The sequence below is a fragment of the Syngnathus typhle genome, linkage group LG22 (genome assembly GCF_033458585.1).
Source record: "Syngnathus typhle isolate RoL2023-S1 ecotype Sweden linkage group LG22, RoL_Styp_1.0, whole genome shotgun sequence".
Lineage (NCBI taxonomy): Eukaryota > Metazoa > Chordata > Actinopteri > Syngnathiformes > Syngnathidae > Syngnathus > Syngnathus typhle.
This window is the reverse complement of record NC_083759.1, coordinates 3,209,491-3,231,286: the sequence shown is the minus strand read 5'-3', so window position 1 is coordinate 3,231,286 and position 21,796 is coordinate 3,209,491. Positions and strand designations below refer to the sequence as shown.

General features: G+C 42.1%; 2 protein-coding genes across 5 annotated transcripts; one reads left to right on the top strand and one right to left on the bottom strand.

The window, feature by feature from the left end:
* Positions 1–507: 507 nt before the first annotated feature.
* acot20 (acyl-CoA thioesterase 20) lies at positions 508–4,333 on the bottom strand. Of its 4 annotated transcripts, none has more exons than XM_061269640.1 (4): positions 4,310–4,333; positions 1,585–2,087; positions 1,262–1,464; positions 508–1,193 (listed from the first exon to the last, which is right to left on the bottom strand). In XM_061269640.1, the coding sequence occupies exons 2-4, from the start codon at positions 2,033–2,035 to the stop codon at positions 603–605; spliced, it is 1,245 nt and encodes a 414-aa protein (XP_061125624.1). In that variant the 5' UTR covers positions 2,036–2,087; positions 4,310–4,333; the 3' UTR covers positions 508–602. The 4 variants fall into 4 exon arrangements, with proteins under 4 accessions (XP_061125624.1, XP_061125622.1, XP_061125623.1 ...); XM_061269638.1 differs by lacking the exon at positions 4,310–4,333 and adding an exon at positions 2,726–2,893; XM_061269639.1 differs by lacking the exon at positions 4,310–4,333 and adding an exon at positions 2,601–2,736.
* susd6 (sushi domain containing 6) lies at positions 3,503–21,576 on the top strand. Its single transcript, XM_061269642.1, has 7 exons — positions 3,503–3,767; positions 8,444–8,626; positions 17,318–17,512; positions 17,804–17,998; positions 18,080–18,218; positions 19,164–19,615; positions 19,690–21,576. Exons 2-7 carry the CDS (start codon positions 8,485–8,487, stop codon positions 19,713–19,715), a joined length of 1,149 nt encoding a protein of 382 aa, XP_061125626.1. The 5' UTR covers positions 3,503–3,767; positions 8,444–8,484; the 3' UTR covers positions 19,716–21,576.
* The last annotated feature ends 220 nt before the right edge of the window (positions 21,577–21,796 follow it).

Here is a 21,796-nt window from a genome sequence, read left to right as displayed (position 1 = left end):
TGAACACCGTTATCAGGTACTGCACAGGTGTCAAACTCAAGGCCCGGGGGCCCAGATACGGCCCGCTACATTATTTGATGTCTTCACTTTTAATAATATATATATTTTTTAAAAAATATTTGACCAGTTTTTACTCGTCTGATTTGAAAACGAGTTTTTTGTCGGTTTGTTTTGTAGCTTTTACTGTATATAATATGAGGTGCTCATACATTTATTTGGGTTGACAGTCATAATGGCCCCCCGAAAGAAGCCATGACTACGATACGGCCCGCCAAAAATAAAGATTTTGACACCCCTGAGTTACTGTATTGATTATGGTTGGCTAAGGTTTAGCTTGACTTGTTGACTTGCTCAAAGAAATATTATTACCTTGTTCTGTTTGTTCTCTCACAGCAGCTTGCGACATTCCTCTTTGGTTTGTGCAAATGGCCGGAATACGACGCACACACAAAGATAGGGACAGTTAACATGATGATAAATATCAGTTGATTTTGAATTCAAATAGCATCACCTTTTAGACCTTTATTTACTCATCATAGTTGCATTGACCTAATTTTGTGCAAAATATGTGAATCTTGGATGCCTAGCACGCTTGATGCTTGCTAGTAAGTGCTCATGGTGTTTAAGTGTCTCTTAAGGAACTCTTGGACTCGCTCCCACAGGTCCAGCTGAGCTGCCGAGTGGGCTTTTGGCTCCCCACCAAAGGCCACCGCTCTTCCCACTGCAGCATGGAAGGAAGACGGACAAAATGGCATGTGAGGAACTTCCAAAAAGTGTCCGGCCTTGGGGTAAGAAACCACTTGAAAGGATTCTTTGCCGTGGCTTTTCAAAATCTCAGCGGCTTGTTTGGCAAAAAAAACACTGTTCCAGTTGCGGTCGTCTTCGGAAACAGCAAACAGGAAGTGGCAGTCGGCCTTCTCGATGGGAATCAAAGACGCTCGATTTTTTTTCAGGCTCGGATCTGGCGTGACATCACGGATATCAATCAGCCAAGATTTCCTAATTCTTGCTTTCCATATTGCAGGTCGGAGTGGCGGCATAACAATGTCTTTGTAATGTAGTGGAATAACAGTATTTCCATTGCAGCCATTTATACAAACAGTTGCGGTAATTCCGGAGAAATAGGACGCCATTGATAATGCCAAAGCAACACTATGGGACATTGAGACCACGCCTATCCCAGGACCTCGAACCTGCAAGACAAAAGACACAGAATACTGCAATGTTATCAAAACCTCTTCTAATATCAACTCATACTAACCTCTGGATGTTCCTGTACAAACTTTACAGCCTCTTCAAAGTATTCCAAATCCAAGTTCTTAGGATTTTTGGGTAAATCTTGGTAGCCATAATAGGCTAAAGCCAAAACAACAAAACCTTTGTTTGCCAAGAGGCTGGCTCGTTGCTCATTAAGGCCTCCGCCTAAAGTATATAAATCTATAATGCCGGGAAATGGCCCCGTCCCTGAAATTATACAAGAGAATAAAGGTGGGTGGAAAGAATACTGATAGAAATAATAGTCAGTTTTCAGGAGGAATTAAATGGCCCTGCAATTATTTACCAAACTACAGGAAACACACAAACCTGGTGGTAGGAAGAGAACTCCTCGCACACGTCCTTCTCGCACAGCAATTCTCCTCATGCCCTCCATCATGTATTCTCTCTCATTGGTTTCAGAGACTAACATTTCCCCTGTGCCGCTATTGTGCACTGCTATCTCCACGAGAGTTGGGGTCAGTACGTTTTTCTTCACAATTTTTTTGTGGGGGGTTTCTGGCGCCATGGACCACCATAAACCCATAGGCTCCACTCCAGTGTAACTTCCTCCAAGAGAGAGGCCGCTACTCACATCTACCAGACCGTTCTCATCTGCTTGGTAGAGGGCAGAGGCTTTGAAAATCACCCCTTTGTCGTCGACTAACCTCGACCTTAATTCCACTTGTTTGTGGGGTGCGAGACCCTCAACTTTGACTTGAACCAGTTTGTCAAACAGACAGTGGACCCCGGGGAGGATTTTTAGGCGGATCTGAGCCATTAAAGTCAGATTTGTGACACACAAATTGCTTTCGTTGTCGTTGCCACAGCGTCTGTCAAAACAATCAAGATGACACATTTGAGTATCTGTTTGGCCTACGTTAGGAAAAGAGAAAAGGTCAAAGGAATTATGCATTTTCGTAATCGGCTTGGAAAGACAGTGGTTGAAACAACAAATAAGTAAACGAAATAGATTTAATGAGCATTTTAAACGCTCTTTGCAATTTTAAATAAATAAGTCATCTGTAAATTATTTTATACTAATTGTTTGAACATATGACATGCATTTAATATGCCGGACGTGCATGAATACAATATCAAAACAATTTCCCTGATATATTTACATTAATAATGATGTTGATCAACGTCCCCTTTGCTTACAACTGAAATTTTGACCCCGCTCAAGAGCATAAAGAAAGACCGCAGTGATGTAACTGGGTTAAAGTTCATGCTCACGCAGTACACTACCGTTTTGTTGGACTAGTTAGAACAAAGTCAGGGAAAAGTCACATCTAGTTTTGCAGTTTTGCAGAACGTCTTGAGATTGATTTGCATGGAAAACATACAAGTTAAAACTTGATGATCGTTCTTTTGCTTCTTTCGAGGGAAGATTTAAACAGGGACGCGCATCGAAAGCCACGCAAACACACACCCGCAAATACCTCTCCTTGCAAAAGCAATAAAATCATACCTTTTTAAAACATAAATATTGGTGGCAAAGTGAAAGCACAGTGCAACGGAAGCTAGGAAGGAACCACTTTAGAGAAAAAAGGAGGTGTATTTTCCCAAACGCTCCTGTTACTTTTTTGTTTAAATAGTTGGAGGGGTTTACTTTATTTTTATCAACACGACTTGAAGAAACGTCTTATTTTGGAACCTAAATTTTTACAAGGGAATCAACGTTTGTGTTGTTTAATCTCGGTGACAGTGGTACACACCCGGAAATATGAAACCAGTCAGAACTAATAATATTTTGTACACTTAATTTTTATTCGTCTCAACGTAAACTAAAATAACCCCTCCTTTTTTAAATTATTCTTTTTTGTGTTCTTTAAAAAAAAAAAAATCATAGCTCAAAAATAAACACTCGCTACTTTTTGTTGAGTATTCTTGGTAGCCGCTAGAGGGCAGCATTGTCTGAAATATCTATAATATATGTCTAAAAATGTCTTTCTTTAGTCTGGACATCTTTGGGGCACTGACACGATAGCGGTGCATTGAAATAGGATTATAATAACTCCAAAATTACCCCAAAAAATGAGTGTAACTGGCGTAAAAAGAACAGTACATACAATAATTTACAAAAACAAAAGCTGTTCATACATTAATACATTGGCATTATTTAAAATGGTCATCCCTTTGTGTGTTTCGCTCATTTTTCTTTGTCTCTATATGCTCTTACACTGAAGGGTCTCGCTTTAATTTTGAAGGATGACTTGACAGATTAGGACACGCCCTTTTCACGGAGTAGCCATGGAAACCGCGCGAGAGCGAGGCAGCTGGTCGAGTTCTCACACTGCGAGTGTTTCCGCTCACCTAAAATAAAGAACTGGCGACCCGATCCGAACCGAGGACAAGGAAACAACAGCTCGTCGCGGGGGGAATACAACAACAGAGACGACACCATTTCTTCATTTTTCCCGTCACTTTACTGCGTCGTGTGTGTTCGCTTACGGTTAAATGCGTCGAATGTGAATAAAGGAGGAGCGCTCGTCGCTGGTTACCTATTGTCGGTAAGTCGTTTTTTTATTTTACATACCAAGCAGGGAAAGGCCATTACGAGAGCCGCATTTGGTCCAGTTTTTTTTTAAAATAATAATAAAATAAAATCTAGTATTTATAAAGTTGCTACTACACTCCTGTTAATTAAACTAGACCAAAACAGCAATACAACAATGCTGTCATTAATCCACTGATTTTATTATTGAAAGCTTTTTTTATTATTATTATTGTTTTCTGCTTTGAGCGTGTGTTCATGTTCATACATACGTGCGTGTGCGTGTGCGTGTTTTCTCCGCAACCCATCACGTTCTTTGTTTAAATATCTCGCAGTACATTTGCACGTGTCCGAGCGTGTGACTGACTGACTGACTGACTGACTGCTGCGAAGGCGGCTGGACGTCTTCTGCGAATTGGAAGTGATCATTTCTGATGTTGACATTGGTGGGGTTCCTCATGTGTTCCCCCTAACACCACTGTCCGTCCTTTTGTTCCATGAATACAGTGTGAGTCCGTTTCCTCTTTGCTGGAAAGGACAAAAACGTCACGCACTTACCGTACTCGAGGATGGAAGTGATTACTGCCTGTCTGGTTCTAATGTAATCATGACAAAGCAAAGGAAAAAGGAGAAGAACGCAACAAACTTAAGGTCGACTTTGGGTATGATGAAATGTTCTTTAGATTGTGCCAAAGGTTATTTTTTTCTGGCATAGTGGAACCTAAGGTTGACCACAATGATGGTTGATCTGCAGCTTGGTCTTGCATCAAACTGTCGGCCCAACTTATAAGTGGCATTTTAACATTTATCAAAGTGGAAAGTTTATAAATATTTTAACTCCCCCTAGTCTCTCCAGTCCGCGTTCTGAAATGAGTAATTAAACGCAGCACCAAGTTTATTTCCGAAAAAAAAAAAACCAACGTAAATACCGTGTGACGTCATTTTGTCGGACTGGTTTGTGCGAATGTGCGTGACGTCACAGACGCATTCCATTCACATCAGAAGTCGCATTTGTTTTCGAAATGTGAACGAGTACATTAAAGATAGGATTTAATTGTAATTCCGAATTTGGCATAGCCAAAATGTGTATATATAAACACACACACACACACATACATAGACATCATAATGGATTTGACATAATATTGCACTGTGGTGTTTTGACACCTTTGCGCCCAGACTTTGAACAAAAGTTTTTTTTTTTTGTCTGGTCTCAGCCTTTCTTTTTTCATACTTGTCAGCAATGAATAATAATACTCTACTTTTTTTTCCTTTTTATGCAACGTTTGCATTGGTTCACTTCATACCAATCACAAAGAGTGACGAGTCTGTGCCATGCAACGCTTCATCTTTGCGTTCCATCCACAGGCCTCTACCAAGTGCGGTAGCGTTGGGGCCTATCGGGTGGAAATATCCTCTCGGCTGTTTCTTTGGCACAATGACTGCTTTCTGTCCATGCCTGTGCTGCTGCTTTCCTTGGACCGCTTGCATTCACGGAGCTGCAGGCAGCTGAAAAGCTGCGGTAACAGCCTGCTGGATGGGTGCTTGTCAGATTGGTGTCTGAAGTGGACAGTTGTCTAGTTTAACATCTTATCCATTATTTGTTACTGTTCGACTATTACCGTATTTTCCGGCCTATAAGGCGCACCGGACTATAAGGCGCACCTTCAATGAATGGCCCATTTTAAAACTTTATCCTTATATAAGGCGCACCGGACTATAAGGCGCACCATTAATGCATCATGTCATATTTTTAATCCAAATCAAATCATTCTCCATTTTATCTTTTTTATTTCAACTTCAGACGGAACAAATTACTTTATAATCATAAAATAATGATCCATAGTCTTTTTGAGTCATGATTCATAGTCTTCAGCGGGCCACTTATGATTGATTTCATGACACAATGCTTTGGGCCAGTTTGAATTTAGGAATTTGGTCCATATATAAGGCGCACCGGACTATAAGGCGCACTGTTGGTTTTTGAGAAAATTTGAGGTTTTTAGGTGCGCCTTATAGGGCGGAAAATACGGTAATTTAGTCATAAGAACGGTAATAGAAACACGTCAGACGTCAACATCACATGGAAGAGACACTGGCAATATCCTGCAACAAATAAACTGTTTTATAGTTTCAACAATTTACATCATTGATTGGAAGAGCCTAAATGCACTAAACAAATGTGTATTTATATCGATTTGGTCGTTTGAGGTGTTTGTTTACACAGTTCTTTGACCTTTATTGTATACATACTAAATGGTTGATGATTGACCCGTATTGGAATTTCAAAGGGTTACATTGCATTTTTCTCATTATATTTAGTGTCGCTGTAAGTAGTCGTCTTGCTATTCTGCGATGCACAATGGCGCAACAACTTTAGCGATAGCATCGGCAGCTAACAGGATGAAGTGAGGCGTTATCGATATACACCCACCATGCCCGATAATCATTACGGTGACGTAATCGCACATGGCGTGTGAAGAGATTAGACCGTTGATTTACCGGACACAGTTTTTGGTTTAGCATGTTTGTGGTTAGCATCCTCCAACATGCTGAGATAGGATGTAGAGAGGATATTAAAATGCAGCTCAAGCACTTTAATCATATGCTCAAATCCTGCTTCCAAAACGACACAGCGCTGCATATTTCTTGTGGTAATGACCCCCCCCCCCCCAATGCTTTAGTTATAGATGCCACCCTGCGTGAACCTGCATGAAAACACAATTTAAATAAAGTGGCAAGTGGGAGGTTGTTTTTTTTTTTTTGCACATTTCTTCGTGCACTGTCAGCAAACATATGCTGGCTCAAACAAGGGCTGTCACAAGTCTTTTTCGAATCTATAATTTCTTCACTTTTGCATTCGATACCTCATCGTGTAGTTCGTGACTTATCTGAATGCGCGAAATTAATTGACATGCTTAACTTTTCACTTTGCAAACATCGAGGCCGCTCAATATTACGATGACCTCGCCAAGAGCGCAAGCTTTCATTAGAAATGCCTTCCCAGCAGAATCTTGAAAAGCTTTTATTTTTTTTTCTCCGTTTGACTTTACATTGTCCTTAATATTGGAATTACAGTGATCCCTCGCTACTTCGCGTTTCGTTTATCGCGGCTTCACTACATCGTGGATATTTTTCCAAATTAAAAAAAAGCATTTAAAAGTCAAAATAAAACTTATAAATTGAGGAAACGTGTCTAACCTTTAGGACAATGTGGTATTGCTCCAAATGTTCATTTACAGTTAATCTCAACCTCAATGTCTCCGAATCAGACCCAGATCAGAGTCTTACTGTCTTTGCGTTTTTCACACAACAATGTGCCCTGTGTGCATTTCCACACATAGACATTGAATAATAATAAAAAGACAGGCCCTTAAGGGTGTTTTGAAGAGGCTAGTGACACCGGATTCGCGTCAGCAACTCCTACTACTGTTATTTGGAGCCTGATGTCGGGGCTTGAAGTCACGTGTTGACAGTATCGCCATCAAAGCAGCTCTGGGTCATCTGTCAAGTGGCCGTACAGCAGATCTGCAATCATATCCGCTGCCCTCAAATTGTAACCTTGCCATTACGGTTGCCATTAGCTCAGAAGCCATGTGTACCCCCCCCCACCCCCTCACTCTCTCTCTGTCTGGAAGTTCCACATAGATAACAAATACTGCTCCCTCTTCACTATCTCTCAGTAGCAACCGTGGCAAGATTTAGAGTCGTCTGCAGCAGAGTCTCAACGATGTAATAAAGACCAGTTGGATCATCAGGGTGGGAAAGCTTCCTCATAATTCAATTTGATTACAATTCAGAGGCCTGCGATTGCAAACTTTATTTATAATTAGCCCAATTTTCATGATTAGTTTTGAAATATAATTTTTTTTAAATATTTTCTTTTTTAATTTATTTCAAAAGTGAGATTTGAAAATACTTGCTCAGTGTCATTAAGCCCAATTTTCATGATTAGTTTTGAAATATAATTTTTTTTGCATTTATTTTTTAATTTATTTTAAAAGTGAGATTTGAAAATCCTCCCTCAGTGTCATTAAAAGCAAAAACAATTTGCAGTTTGAGTATTTTAGCAAGAAGCACAAAATCAGCACGCGTGATTTCGCTCCGCGGACCGCATAGAACGATGTGGCGGGCCGAGTCTGGCCCCTGCACCTTGAGTTTGACACGTTAAAGTATTGCATGATTATGGTTGAATAAAACGCCTCACCCATCATGTCATGTTGCATTCCTCGTCGCCATTACCGTCACATGCCGCACCACCCATCTCAATAAGCAGGTGCTCGTCCCGAAATAAACACGCTGGCGTCAATTAATCGTCCCGCCTACCTTTCACGTGTCTGTAATGCTGCTTGGTCATTGCCAGCTGGGATTTGTTTTCCTGTTGCGTCATCGCTACCGGAGCATTAACCGTTAGTTTATTTCGATCTTGGTTGAAAGCCAAGAGTTTGGACAGAAGGTCGACTACGGGAGTTTTTTTTGTGCTGCCAATGTTTCGGACGCAAAGCCTCCGGAACTCGAGTCATGCAGTAATCAATTAGCGGCAATTTTCAGTTTCGCTACGGTTTCTAATGTAAATATCGTTCTCCGTCCCCCCCATTGTTACATAATCTGATCCTGAACGTGGATAATAAACCCTGACTTTTTTTTTTTTTTCTCTCTCTCTCTCTCTCTCTCTCTGTGTTCATGGAACAGGTTAAGCCGTAGTGGACTCTTGCCGGTTGTTGGAGGAAAAGATGTGCAATGGAATGGTAGCGTTACATACGAGAGCCCCATCCTCCCTCTCCTCCTCCTCCTCCTCCTCCTCTCTATCCTCCAGACTGGCCTTCCTCACACTTCTCCTCCTCTTCACCGTGCTCCCCTATGGCCGCGCATCAGGTAAGACACACACAAAAACAAAATTGCAAATTTAACCGGGTTCCACTGACCTTTCACCCTTGGGTCACTCAGCAGTTCATCACCTTAATGCAGGGGTGTCAAACTGATTTTTTTCGCTGGTCGCATTGTAGTCATAGCTTCTTTGGGACGGCCATTATGACTGTCAACTCAAATAAATGTATGAGCACCTCATGTTATATACAGTAAAAGCGACAAAACAAACTCGTTTTCAAATCAGACGAGTAAAAACTGGTCAAATATTTAAAAAAAAAAGATCTAAAAAGTGAAAACAATTTGCAATTCTAGTAATGACACACAAGTTTGATGCACAATTTGTCTTCGCCGGCCACATAAAATGATGTGGCGGGCCGTATCCGAGCCCCCGGGCCTTGAGTTTGACACCAGTGCCTTAATGAATCATAACAGTCGGTGAAATGAAGAGATGCAGTCATATGTTTATAATCAAATGTGACAATTCATGCAAGCGTTGGATTTTCGCCTGCACCAATCCAGGTTAGATTTCATACCTCAATAGGACAAAAAAAAAAAGAAATACAACCTAATTTGGTTTGATCAAGGACTACACACTCGTATGATAAAAAACGACATTGTTGACATCGCAGGCGTTCACTTCAGCGCTCTGATGTCCCTCCTACACACACACAAGCACACGCCATCTGCAAGCACCCTCACACACACACACACACAAAGGCAGGCTCGTGAAATGTGCCAGATGTCCTTGCTGCCGGGTTCAGGGCGACGACTATGGATGTGTTCATTTAAATAGGGTGGTTAATGTTTGTCTGCCCGTTGCTGCAAAGTGTTAATAGGTTTTTCCTGAATTCCTTGAATAAACCAATGTGTTTGTGTGAATAGGTGTGTGTGTGTGCAACACAATAGGAAAAGAGGGAGGTGGCATTGTGTAGCGGCTCTCTTATGTAACACGTGATTTTTCTGACGCTCACGTTCAGGCTCCAATACACTGCCAAAGCTAGTCCGGGCTAAATGTAGCTTTAAATCCGTGGATCACGTGTGTGTGTGTGTCTGCTCAGCTTTTTGCTCGCCCCTGACATATTTTTAAGCCTTGCATTTAGTTTTATGATGTGCAATTTTTCAATTGCTTTAATAACAATGTCCACCTTGACACATTCGATGTGCAATAATAACGTGCAACCTCATCGTGGCGTCAAAAGTAAGAAGCCTCCAAATGAACATAAGCTAGCTAGATGTTTGCAATGAAATATACATAATTCACTCAGGTGACGGGCGGGAATTGCACTGGACAGTTTCATGAATATAAAATCCCGTCACTGCCGGCGAGCTTTTTCCAGTCTCATACAAATGCCAGCACGCGGCTGGAATCGAAATGGAAACGAAACTCTTCCGTTTTGCAGAAAGGAGACACTTTTGGAGTAGAACATGCAGTCTTGCTTCAAGTTGCATCAGTTTATTGTGAATTATATTTGTCAACAGCATTTTGGGGCCTGGAAATGCAAAAGTTCTGCAGCCCAAGTTGCCGAGCCATCCGACTAATGATAGTCTTGGCCGTAGACAGTGAGTCAGATCTTCAAGACTAAAGACTCAGCTGGGTTTTATTCACATGATCTCGTTTTCTGCTGTAACAGCATTATGTGTCAGGAGGCTCACATCGTGTTTTTATGGGTCCAGTTAAGTAGATCAACTAAACACCAAAACCCACATAAGTCTTCCACAAACAGACCCCGCTGTGTTGCTAATATTTACATGTGAGAACAGGAAATGGCTGTCCTTTGGCTAGAGCTAAAACTGCTATAAAAGGTCAAATATACATCTGGAGAAGAAAAAAAAAAAATCCGCTTGGGTATTTTTTTTTTTAACAAACACTGAAGCCTGGGGACAATAGCTCCTGCACAATTAACTGCAGAGGATTAATCCCCCAAGTCCTGTTATCCTGGCGGTTTGTAGGCATGCAGGCCAAGGCAGTATGTCGACTACGACCCCCCCCACCCCACCCCGCTCTGAAACTGGAGAACAAAGAGGGCTTTGAGGGGGGTGTTGGAAGCCACAGGCCAAACCACTGCAAGCTGTAGCTCCACTCGATCACCAGCCTGCAATTACCAACACAGCGTTGCCCTTGCCCCCAAGATATCTCTCTGGGTTTTCATTTCAATCATTATCCAGGTGAGACCAGGGGACCATTTGAGGTTGAATCCTTCAGCCCCCCCCCTCCATGTGTGTCATTTAACAGCTTTCCAATCCAATCTAGCCCTAAAGGGAACATTAAACCACCTCGCCGGACAACAAAATGCTCCACTGAAGCAAATTGAGCAGCAAGGCAAACAGTTGAGATGTTGCTGCGACGATAAATAAAAGGTTTTTAGGGGCACAACTTTTGATCATATGACTGTTTATATATAAAGTAAGCCAGTGGCGGTTATGCAGCGCTAGTTACTAAATTGTTTCCCGGTGAAAGATGTGCGGTCGAAGCACCAGGCAGTCATAATAATTTCCAATGGGCGTCATCTAAGGGATCAGCCTGCCGAGTAGAAGACATCCCTGACTAATGAGCTGCTATATATATATCCCCCAGTCTCTTCTCTTGTCTTCTTGCCTGCATTTGGCCTTTTTTTCCCTCAGACTTGACTCTGAAATACATTTCTCGTTCATCATAGTCTCCACTATATAATTTTGTTCTTGTTATTTTTCTATATACTATTGAAGATGTACCGTATTTTCCGGACTATAAAGTGCACCATTAATGCATCATGTCAGATTTTTAATCCAAATCAAATCTCTCACCATTTTATCTTGTTTTATTTCAACTTCAGACGCAACAAAATTATTTTATAATCACAAAATAATGATCCGTAGTGTTTTTGATTCATGATTCATAGTCTTCAGCGGGCCAATTATGATAGATTTCATGACACAATGCTTCGGGCCAGTTTAAATTTTGGAATTTGGTCCACATATAAGGCGCACCGGACTGACTATAAGGCGCACTGTCGGCTTTTGAGAAAATTTTAGGTGCGCCTTATAGTCCGGAAAATACGGTAGTTCATCCTCCATTTTAAAAGAGTTCTTCTTCACAGACCTGGTAAAAACAAAAAAAGCAAAAAGTATGAAGTTGGATCACACTGTATGTCAACATAACTCGTTGAAACAAGTCATCAAGATTTGCAACCCTGACACCGACTGCTTTAGACATTTCCATTCCGCAAGGCCTTGGGCAACTCTAATGACGCATCCAGCTGACTTCTTCTGCTGCTTGTAGTTGGTCTCAATCTTGATTTTTATTCTCCTCTACTTAAGTACTTAATGACCCCGAAACTCACAGATGATAAAACTATGCACAATGCGTTCCAAAGTACAGTCGCATCAAAGTGCTAGGTGTCCCGAAATTCGCCTCGCTAAGCCCTAATCGACCGCACTGCTCTTTACAACATTATGGATCGATTAATCCTTCTATTTTAGTTTCCGTCTAGCATCAGCATTGTTGGACGCTTTTATCATAAAAACGTGCACGCACAGTCTTCCAGCGAAGCATAGTGAGTGCATAAGGGAAACAAAGCGAGTCGCTCTTCTGACGGATTGATTATGAGCTGAGGGGAAGGGCCCAGGCTCGTACAAGCACTATCTTGCTGCATTTTTCTCCATTGCTGTCATGTGACAAGGCGCCGTGCCCTTCGGTTTTACTCAACTCACTTTTCGCGTAGACTGCGGAAACTCATTCACCGCCAGCTCGGTTAAAAATAGAACTTGACGTCGAGAGCAGCGAACGAGTTAAATGTAACCGGCGACTTGTTTTGCTGACATTACCAACGGTGGCTGGTTGTTGCTCGAAATGCCCTTATTGAATATCTCACAAACATCACGTCTATTTCCTGTCTCTATTACTTCCTGTTTAGTTTTTGAGCTGTCGGCTCCCATGCCTCATAGTGTGGCGCTTTCTCAGTTAACTTGAATTTTTTATGTGTAGTGACAGCAGTGAAAGGCATGTTGTTTTTTTATCCTCCAAAACAATCAAACAAAAGCAAAAACAATGCAGATGTGGTTTTTTTGTAAATGGTCTCTCCCCAGTTGGAGCAGCATATTTATGTGCTGTTTATTATTACTCTGTAAATTGAAGGGAAATTAACAGCTTCACACTGACTCCTCCGTTTAATAGCACTATTGATTTTGGTCACTGTATTGGACGCATTAAAAAAAAAAAAAAAAACATTCTGAAGGTTTGCAGAGGTTATTTGACTCGGATGGGAAGGTGCCAGACTCGATTAATTGTGCTGCCTTTCACCTTCGGCAAATGTCCTCAACCCTTTTGCAGGCTGGCAGGGGTTTGCCTTCTGAAATATGATCAGCTCACAGTTGTCACACTGACAGTCTGGGAGGGGCAAATGGAGAGTGTGCTCAACACATGTGCAAAGGAAAGGGGAGGGGGGGGTCCCCATCACTCTTTTGTTTCCCCCCCTCCTGTAAGCTGAGAGGAAGGAATTCTGCCTCCCAGCTGTCCTCAGTGTTGAGGATGATAGAAGAGACTCACTGTTTGCCTTTATCCCATCTGTTCTTCAGGTCAGTGTGTTGGAGGGGTTTTTTTTGAGGGGGGGGGGGGTCACACAATAGTGCCCTCAACCGCTTTGAGACTCGCATGCATATCGAACGCCTTCAAATGCAAAAAGTGTCTGTTGTTCTTCAGGGAGGAACCCTGAAGAACAATGGGATGCAATCGCAGCAGCACACGTGGCTCGCCTCAATACATTGCAACACCGCAGGGGCGGATGGGTGAGGTGGGGGATGTTTCCTTCTCCCTGGGTGGATGTGTAATGTTTGCACTTGAGTCCCCTTACAAGGACAGATTTGTTTTTGTTTTTTTGAAAACCACAGCTGTTTAAGAGTTTCTGATGTTTTTCTAGGGCCGGTTTTAGATCTTAGTGGTTCAGTTCAAACGGTTTTATCTTTTTTCCACTCCCCCCCCCCCTTGTGGTGCAGTTATGTTTTGTCTATTCATCCATTATCAGGGTAAACATGAAGTGTCTCTTAATGCTTAGCTAAATATTAGTTGTCCGATATTACAATGTGTCCTCCCTATTTGACCAGTTGGAAGTCAAAGTGTGAGTTTCATTACAACAGTGAAGAAAGAATAAATAACCGATAGTTATTGTGACATTGTAATTTATTATTCATGTATAGTTGCCACATAAAATGCTGCTCTTATAGTTTGTTTTTGCCTTTTTAAATAGAGAAGGGCTTTATCTGTATTTAATATTTTATATGAAAAATTAAGGCCTTTTCTGTGTATTCTTTTTAATTTAATTTCTTCTTTTATTTATGTGTATTGATTACAACATTTTGGCTAACTGGCAAACCTGGAAGTGAAAGAAAAAAAACATATAAAACATAACAAATTTCATGGAAAACAGCAGCTCTGTAGAGCAACAACAAAAAACATATTTACACGGCCAAAGAGAGCATCATCATCATCCTTTAGGTTTTAATCTTAATCCAACCCACGCATAAATTCCCCTGATTCACAACACACACACGAATTCCGGGCCTATTGTTCAGGAGAGCATCCAAACAGCTGGTTGCAAAAGTCATCAGTATCTGATCTGCTTTAGAGCGCCCACAGCTTGTAATAGAGGATAATTAGAATTTTAATTTGCCTTGAGGGAAAGACCGTTTGAACCCCCACCCCCCTCCCCAATGGTGTTTTCCCCACTCTAGCCCCCCTCCAGCGCTATGTAGGCTGGTGCCATTGGTAACAGATGGGGAAAGGGAGATATTCACAGCCAGGCAGGCACTTCAGAATAAATCGGGGGATTTTAACACCCCCATGTATGTCCCCCCACAATGCCCCGGAGAAGGATGTTAGGCCTAGGGATCGAATGTTCTTGGTGTGTTTTCAGTTCTTGTTGCTCACCAAGAGGCAGGACATGACAGTGTCGCAAGTGGATTTGTCATGAATTTGTCACGGCCACAAATGGAAACAACACATCTACTGTCTTTATTCAGTAGTTCTGCCATATATTTTTTTTTATTTTACCGTATTTTCCGGACTATAAGGCGCACCTAAAAACCTAATGTTTTCTAAAAAGCCGACAGTGCGCCTTATATTCCGGTGCGCCTTATATATGGACCAAATTCCTAAATTTAAACCGACCCGAAGTATTGTGTCATGAAATCAATCATAAGTGTCCCGCTGAAGACTATGAAACATGAATCAAAAAGACTATGGATCATTATTTTGTGATTATAAAGTCATTTGTTGCGTCTGAAGTTGAAATAAAATAGATAAAATGGAGAATGATTTATTCGCCATGTTTGAGCGAGTCTATGGATTATATAAGGACAAAGTTTTAAAACGGGCCATTCATTGAAGGTTTGCCTTTATAGTCCGGAAAATACGCTATTTGTATTCCCCTCCAGTACCTTCTCTTGTTCATCAAGCTGACATCAGACTTGTGAGAGAACATTTTGTGTTTTAACGGTGACTCATTCTTCATTTCGTTGGAACAAACCAGGGTGGGGTGAACTGGTATTACTGAGTGTTTTTCCCATCTGTCTTTTCCATCAAAGAAAAAGACCGATACTGGAACTAAACCAAGATTGTATTGCTTCAACAGTTCAACCAATTTGCCTTTTGTTGACACAGGCCTATCCTAACCAAGCCTTGTTGTATGAATGTAAGCCTTCTCAGATGGGAGTCGAAACGTTTTTCAAGACAGTTCAGTTTCGATTGATTCAATACCCTGAGAAACAAATGACCTGGATGAAAGAGAATGTCCACGAGCATGTTTCTTAACACAAATGGATTTCTGCGGTTACTTCCTTGGTCATAAGCAGACTCCACCCCCAAGTCTCTTTGTCTCGCTCTCTCTCTCTTTCAACATATCCATCCCTCCCCCCTTTTGCGATAATTATGGGCGCAACTTCCTCCGGCCAGTGTGCATGTTCAAAACAGTGCTCTTCTAGCTTTAACTTCTTCTGCTTGTTAGTTCACAAGCTGCACCAGACATTTTTGAAATGCTATGGGGGGGTTGATAGTTATTTAGAAAAGGAAACATCAACACTTCTGAAGTCATTTATTTTTACACACCGAATGCAGGGAATAGCCATCTGCACTGTAGCGTTACAATTCACTTGAAGTGTATTCATTTTTATGAATTCATCTGATGTGGTCTCTTGGGCTAAATTGCCCAGCGCTATAATGACATTTGCTCCCTAGAGCTTCTGTATGAACAGCACAAGCTTTTCCTGGCATGAGAAAGGAAGCTTGGCTGACTGGGTTTCTTATAAGGACCACAACGGCTTCACATTTTCCTGGCTTCAGGGTTCCTTTCGACTGCACCCACTAACCTCGGCGAAATGATCTCTATGCCTGATTTTAGCCTTGGGAGTTAGCGTTGTTGTCCTATAATGCAGGACTGAAAGTTTAGTAATAATCTGCTAGTTAAAAAAAAAGTACTGTTGATAGCAATAATTAACATTCCTTTATCAGCACATTTATCGTAATTTTTGGACTATAAGCCGCACCAGCTAAAAACTGTGATTTAGGGTTCAAAATTTGAGAAAAAAGTAGCGGCTAATAGTCCGAAATTTACGGTACATATAGAATGGGCATTGTTGTGATCAGGGTTCAAAATTTGAGACAAAAGTAGCGACTTATAGTCCGAAATTTACGGTACATTGTTTTGATTATGTTTTGTTTGGAAGAAAAAAGAGTTTTTTGCGTCCCCCTGCAGACTCACAGCTCGAGGTCATCAATTCATCACCTTCCCTCATCCCATTAGCACCCTCTCGTCTTCTCTCTCGCTCGCCGTTTAAGCATTACAGCCTCCAGTTACACAACTAGTAGCGAGGACTTGAATGAGAACACTTTATGACTCACAACATGTTCTTTAAGTTATCACGTTATGTTCAAGGCTCATAACATGTTTGTCTACGATGATTGGTGTGCACAACACGTGTACGCAAATGATATCCACTTGTTTTGGTCTACTTGGCTTTGTTTTTAGTACACAAAGAACCCCCAAATGAGTCCCTCGACGGATTCAGGAAATAAACACTTGGCTTAATGTGTTTGTTTACAATTTTGCCCCGACAGTCTAGAGTCCAATTTTTTCCCTCGGAGATTGCAGGAAATAGGATGAGTTGTTCTGGGAAAATAGTTTCTCGCAATGGTTGTGTTGATTCAAGAAAAGAACTCGGGTTGAGGTGTTTTTGTCTTTTATAAATATGTTTTCTTGGGATATTCAGCTTGTTTATTCCCCTCCCGGAAATCTTCGCGATGCATCTTGGTATGCGTGGAACTTCGTCGCACACGTTGAGCGGTTTGAGTCGAAATGAAAGTAAAACATAAGTGCTTGGATATCAAGTCAGACCTGCTCGACCGAGCAGGACATTGACAGTTCCAAATGTGTTTTTTGTTTTTTTTTGGGCTTGTCCTCACAGTTTCCAAGATTATATCTCAGTCTACACTTCAGCGAATACTTTAATGAATAAAGCAAAACTATTCTCATCCTGTTTTGAATCCACTTAAGGTGCTTGAGGTCGCGATAGTACTAAGCGGGGGTCGTCTCCACCACTCCTGCCATTTTATTCCACATATTCATATTGCAGTTGAAGGATGATTAGCATACGGAAAAATCTTTATTTTTATTGTCTCTGTAGCAGTCATCTAATTCCAATTCCTGACATGTTTCTGTTTGGGTGTAGGTTGTGCGCAGCCACCCGCCGTGCAGCACGGAGACCTGCTGAACCTGACCGAGGCTAACAGGGACTCCTTTCCAGCGGGAGCTGTTTTGACCTATGGCTGTGAGCCTGGATACATTGCAGATGGACCTACCAGCATTATTTGTGACAGTTCCGGATCGTGGTTCAGTCAACCCCCACGCTGCATTAAAAGCAATGGTGAGTGGGTCAGGACTGTTTGGGTTTCATGGAAAACAAATCTTTTTTGAACCATGGACCAGGTTCAGGTCAAAGCCTATCTGCCTTCAACCATGTGTAGTAAAGCCATTAATGTAACAATGATAACAACTCAATAAAACGGAATAGAGTTGATCCTAAGAAGGGCGGAGTTTGAAAAGTGTCTTGACCTAGATAGTTGCCAAAGAGCGAGATCATTAAATCATAATTTCACCCAGACTCTAGTTAGATTTTGTTTCTGATTATGAAAATGACTCTCCGCTGTGTCTCCAGTGTGTTTGCCTCCTAATGAACCGGAAAATGGTGGCTACCGTTGCCACCCGCCCGGCTGCCACCGGCTCACCCACAAAACCGTCATCGAGTACTTCTGCGACGAGGGCTACGCTCTGAAAGCCGACTACAAGTTTCTCACCTGCGAGAACGGAGAATGGGATAGTCCCATGCAGATCAGCTGCCGACTCACCCAAGGTTTGTCACCCACACACAATTTTGATTTTAGCCAACTAGTATTTGTGCGACATTCCAGCTCAATCCTGGTTCATCCCACAGACAAGGAGCCCAGCTCTCCACTCGGCATACCTGCGCTGTCTATCGTGGCGTCCACTGCTAGCTCAGTGGCGCTCATCTTGCTTTTAGTCGTGCTGTTTGTGCTTGTGCAACCTAAACTGAAGTCGTTCCATCACAGCAGGTAAGAAAATTCATTGTCATACCAATCATAAAAAAATGTCTTATTATTGAAAAGTGTCTTGACCTCGGCATATTACCGTATTTTCCGCACTATATGGGGCACCGGATTATAAGGCGCACCTTCAATGAATGGCCCATTTTAAAACTTTGTCCATATATAAGATATATACATTTGGCCCGCGGGCCGGACTTTGGACACACCTGCTCTAGTGGCTCAGTATTGGTCCGATTATAAGGCGCAATGTCGGCTTTTGAGAAAATTGTAGGTTTTTAGGTGCTCCTTATAGTGCGGAAAATACGGTACACTTCTTTCAAAACGTTGTGTCTGACTCCTTGAGCTGCTTGCCATAATGGAGCCGACTGCAAATCCGTTGCCAGTAAAGCTGCCTTCATCCAACCGATTGCTACAATAAAACTGCTAAATAAAGTGTCATCCTCATTCGGGGTCACATTGCCCATCCAGTTTGATCCGTATCTTACCGTGGCTCCGCGACTCGCTCTTGTTATATCTTTTAAGAGGTTCGAACTTTTTTTTTTTTTTAATTGACGTGTTCTCTCTTCGAAAGCTTTAGTGCTGCACCGACCGTACTTTGATATTGGTTCTCGTAAAGAGCCTCCATTTCACCACACGGAGACAAAGCAGATCTGTATTTGTTGAAAAATACGTGAAAATCTGCCCACTTGTTTTGCAATCTGGGAATACCGGAGAAAGTTAGCATCGTTTTTGTTTCCATCTGTGACTTTAATGATTGAAAGCTACTTTAGTTTGATCCACGTGCAACATAAAGGGATTGTTCAGGCAAGGCTAATGGCCTCCACCCACTTCTGTGGTATGCAACACACGTGACTGCACAGTACCTTTCCACCTGACCCTGCTTTTGTGACGCCATGTCTGGCCTGCCTTTCCGCTTGTTTCACTCTCTCTGTCTGTCTGGCCGTCCGTCAGGAGGGAGCAAGGAATCTCAGGCCAACCTGGTTCCATCATGGTTGAGGGAGTTCAGGTGGCACTGCCGTCTTATGAAGAAGCTGTGTATGGAAATGGGTCAGGCCCTCCTCCTCCTGCTCCACCTCCTCCAGCTCCTCCGGAGACCAGAGTCCCTATCGTTCTATCTGAGGGTCTCCCCCAAGGGGCCACGGGAGGCCAAGATCCCAGCGAAAGCCACCACCACAGAGACTTAGACTTGTGTTTCCCATCCACCTCTTCTTCCTCATTCCCCGCCCACCATCACGCCGAGACGGTGCTTGTTCATCAGGCTCCTTCCTCTTCTTCATCGTCATCGTGGGCTCGAGAGCACCCTGGGGGTGCGTGTGCAGCCCCTCTACCTCTTCGGAGAGACTCTGAGAGCAGCGACCAGCACAGTCTGCTCTCTGTCACCTCTGCGGATGACTTTTCTGATGGTAAATACAGTCGGAATAAAACTACAATACACTTAGACGATTTTTTCTGAATCCCATGTCCTGTCTCCCTGCAGATATTCCCTTGCTGAAGGAAGCATGAAGCCTGCCAGCGTGCTAGCAGCGATCTCCCGTCTCTCTCTCTCTCTCTCTCTCTGCTGACCAAGACCGAGTGTGTCTGTCAACCCCCACGTCCTCAAACACCCCTCACGTCAGCAGAGACAAGACTAACCCCGTGCAACCGCTTCTGCTACCAATGCACAAGAAAGCCATCAACCAGTACATCCTGCACCACAAGCAGTGATGGAACGCCAGAGGAGCCAACTCGAGACAAAGCGGCGCCCCCCTCATTTAAAAAAAAAAAAAAAATCCTTTCCAGCCTTTGTATACAATTCAAATACGGAGTCAAGGCTATGGGCTACACCCTCCTCCTCTATATTATAGTTGACAGAGGCTCTCCGTCTGATATAGCGATCAATGGATTCAAAACAGGAAACGTGAAGCACCTGGCCCTAGAGTATTCCGAATTGTCTTCCCGCTGTACGTACTTGAAGAGTTGCGATTGGGGTGTTGTGGCCCTCTTTGTGAATGCTGCATGTTGTTTTTAGTGACGGCTGTCACTGGCGCTGCGGCCCAACTCTGAATTAAGCATGAAGCCTCTTCTGTATGTATCTCTCTCGCTAGCCGTCTCTGTATCCAGGCAACATCCAGCATATGGATGAGTTGAAAGCAGCGTGGAGACCTGCTTCGAGAAACCTGGAAGAGCTTTCTTTCCTCTTCTGAGGCATAAGTAGGATTGATTGTTGTCTTGGTTCCGAGAAGCGCGGAGATCCTGGTTTATCTAAGAGCTAATTGGGTCACGATTAGATCTAAATTTACAACTCGCTCGGACAAAATGTTCCTTCCTTCCGTATTTATTGTTTGACGTGCCGCTCGGTTTGTTCTGCTTTGACGAGTCTGTGCGTCTGTGTATGAAGGGCATTTCCTTTCAATCAAATCCGCCAGCCATTTAGATTAGAGGCAATATTTCGGGATACTTGACCAACGTTTCATGAAAACATAAAAAAAAACGCTCAAATAGTACAGCAATGAGCTCCATTGTATTATGAATCGATATTTATGCCGGCTTGTCACCCGCCGTCACACTGAAGAAAAATAATACCACATTTGTGCATTACTGACATAACTGCAGCTGGTTGCAGTGAAATAAAAAGTGGAAGAATTATCTTTTGTATACCCTGGCCCCAGCGCATAAAATCTTAAAGCCAAGAGCATATTTAAAAATCTTTAATGTCATTAGATGTTTTTTGTGGTTGAGCTGTCCATCATGAACACAGCATGACCCCCACACCCCTCCCAAAAAAATATCAAACCCGATGTGAGTTATCTGAACTTTCTTGGCTTTTCATTATTATTGCTAACAGAATGTTGCCTTAGATCTGTACTTTTTTTTTTTCCCCCCCATGTATCATCTTAAGCATCCACTTTGGCGATTGCTTTTTCACTATTGCAACATTTTCTGTTTTCCCAAAGGCCTTACTTTTATTTTTTTTCTATTCTATGCATACAATTGTCTTTATTCATCACTGTTTATTTTGTCGTCAAAGATTAACGTCCATCCTTTTTGGTCCTTGTTTTCCAGCTACTGTGATGATGACACTGATGATTTTTATGCGCCTCCGTGTTTCGTAATTGCTTCTCTTCGCTACCTGGCGTAAACAATTATGGGGTTAAAGTTGAAAAAAAACAAAAAAAAAAAAGCAATTTACATTGTGTTGAGAGGCACTGTTGTACAGTGTCTCTTACAGTACACTTTCATTCTTGGTTTGAATGCTTTCAGCTTCTGATCTTCCCCTGTACATGGCAGTGGGTGTGAGAATATTAATTTAATATTTGTATAAAGTTTAATTTAATTTTACAGTGTGTATATAACTTTCTAAATAAAGCTTTCTTTTGAATGTGAATGATGTGTCCTTTATTCAAGTTTATGTAAGCCAGCTAGAATGTTGATTAACTGTCACTTATTGTGGTTAGTTATATTGGCCATGTAGTGTCAAAATAATAAATAGAAATGATCAATGGGTCAAACTATTGTGCTAAATACTTGTACAATGCAATTTCCTGTCTTAATCATGGATTGTATGGGAAGGACCCCTGGTGGTACGAATGTGAAACAACTACGAT

Bases quoted from the DNA above. Each gene is read 5' to 3' on its own strand.
- susd6 (XM_061269642.1), top strand. From the start codon at position 8,485: ATGTGCAATGGAATGGTAGCGTTACATACGAGAGCCCCATCCTCCCTC. The intron at 8,627-17,317 runs GTAAGACACACA...GTTTGGGTGTAG, and splicing joins CCCCTATGGCCGCGCATCAG to GTTGTGCGCAGCCACCCGCC. The intron at 17,999-18,079 runs GTTTGTCACCCA...TTCATCCCACAG, and splicing joins CAGCTGCCGACTCACCCAAG to ACAAGGAGCCCAGCTCTCCA.
- acot20 (XM_061269640.1), bottom strand. From the start codon at position 2,035: ATGGCTCAGATCCGCCTAAAAATCCTCCCCGGGGTCCACTGTCTGTTT. The intron at 1,465-1,584 runs GTTTGTGTGTTT...GTATAATTTCAG, and splicing joins AGTTCTCTTCCTACCACCAG to GGACGGGGCCATTTCCCGGC. The intron at 1,194-1,261 runs GTTAGTATGAGT...TTTGTCTTGCAG, and splicing joins TTGTACAGGAACATCCAGAG to GTTCGAGGTCCTGGGATAGG.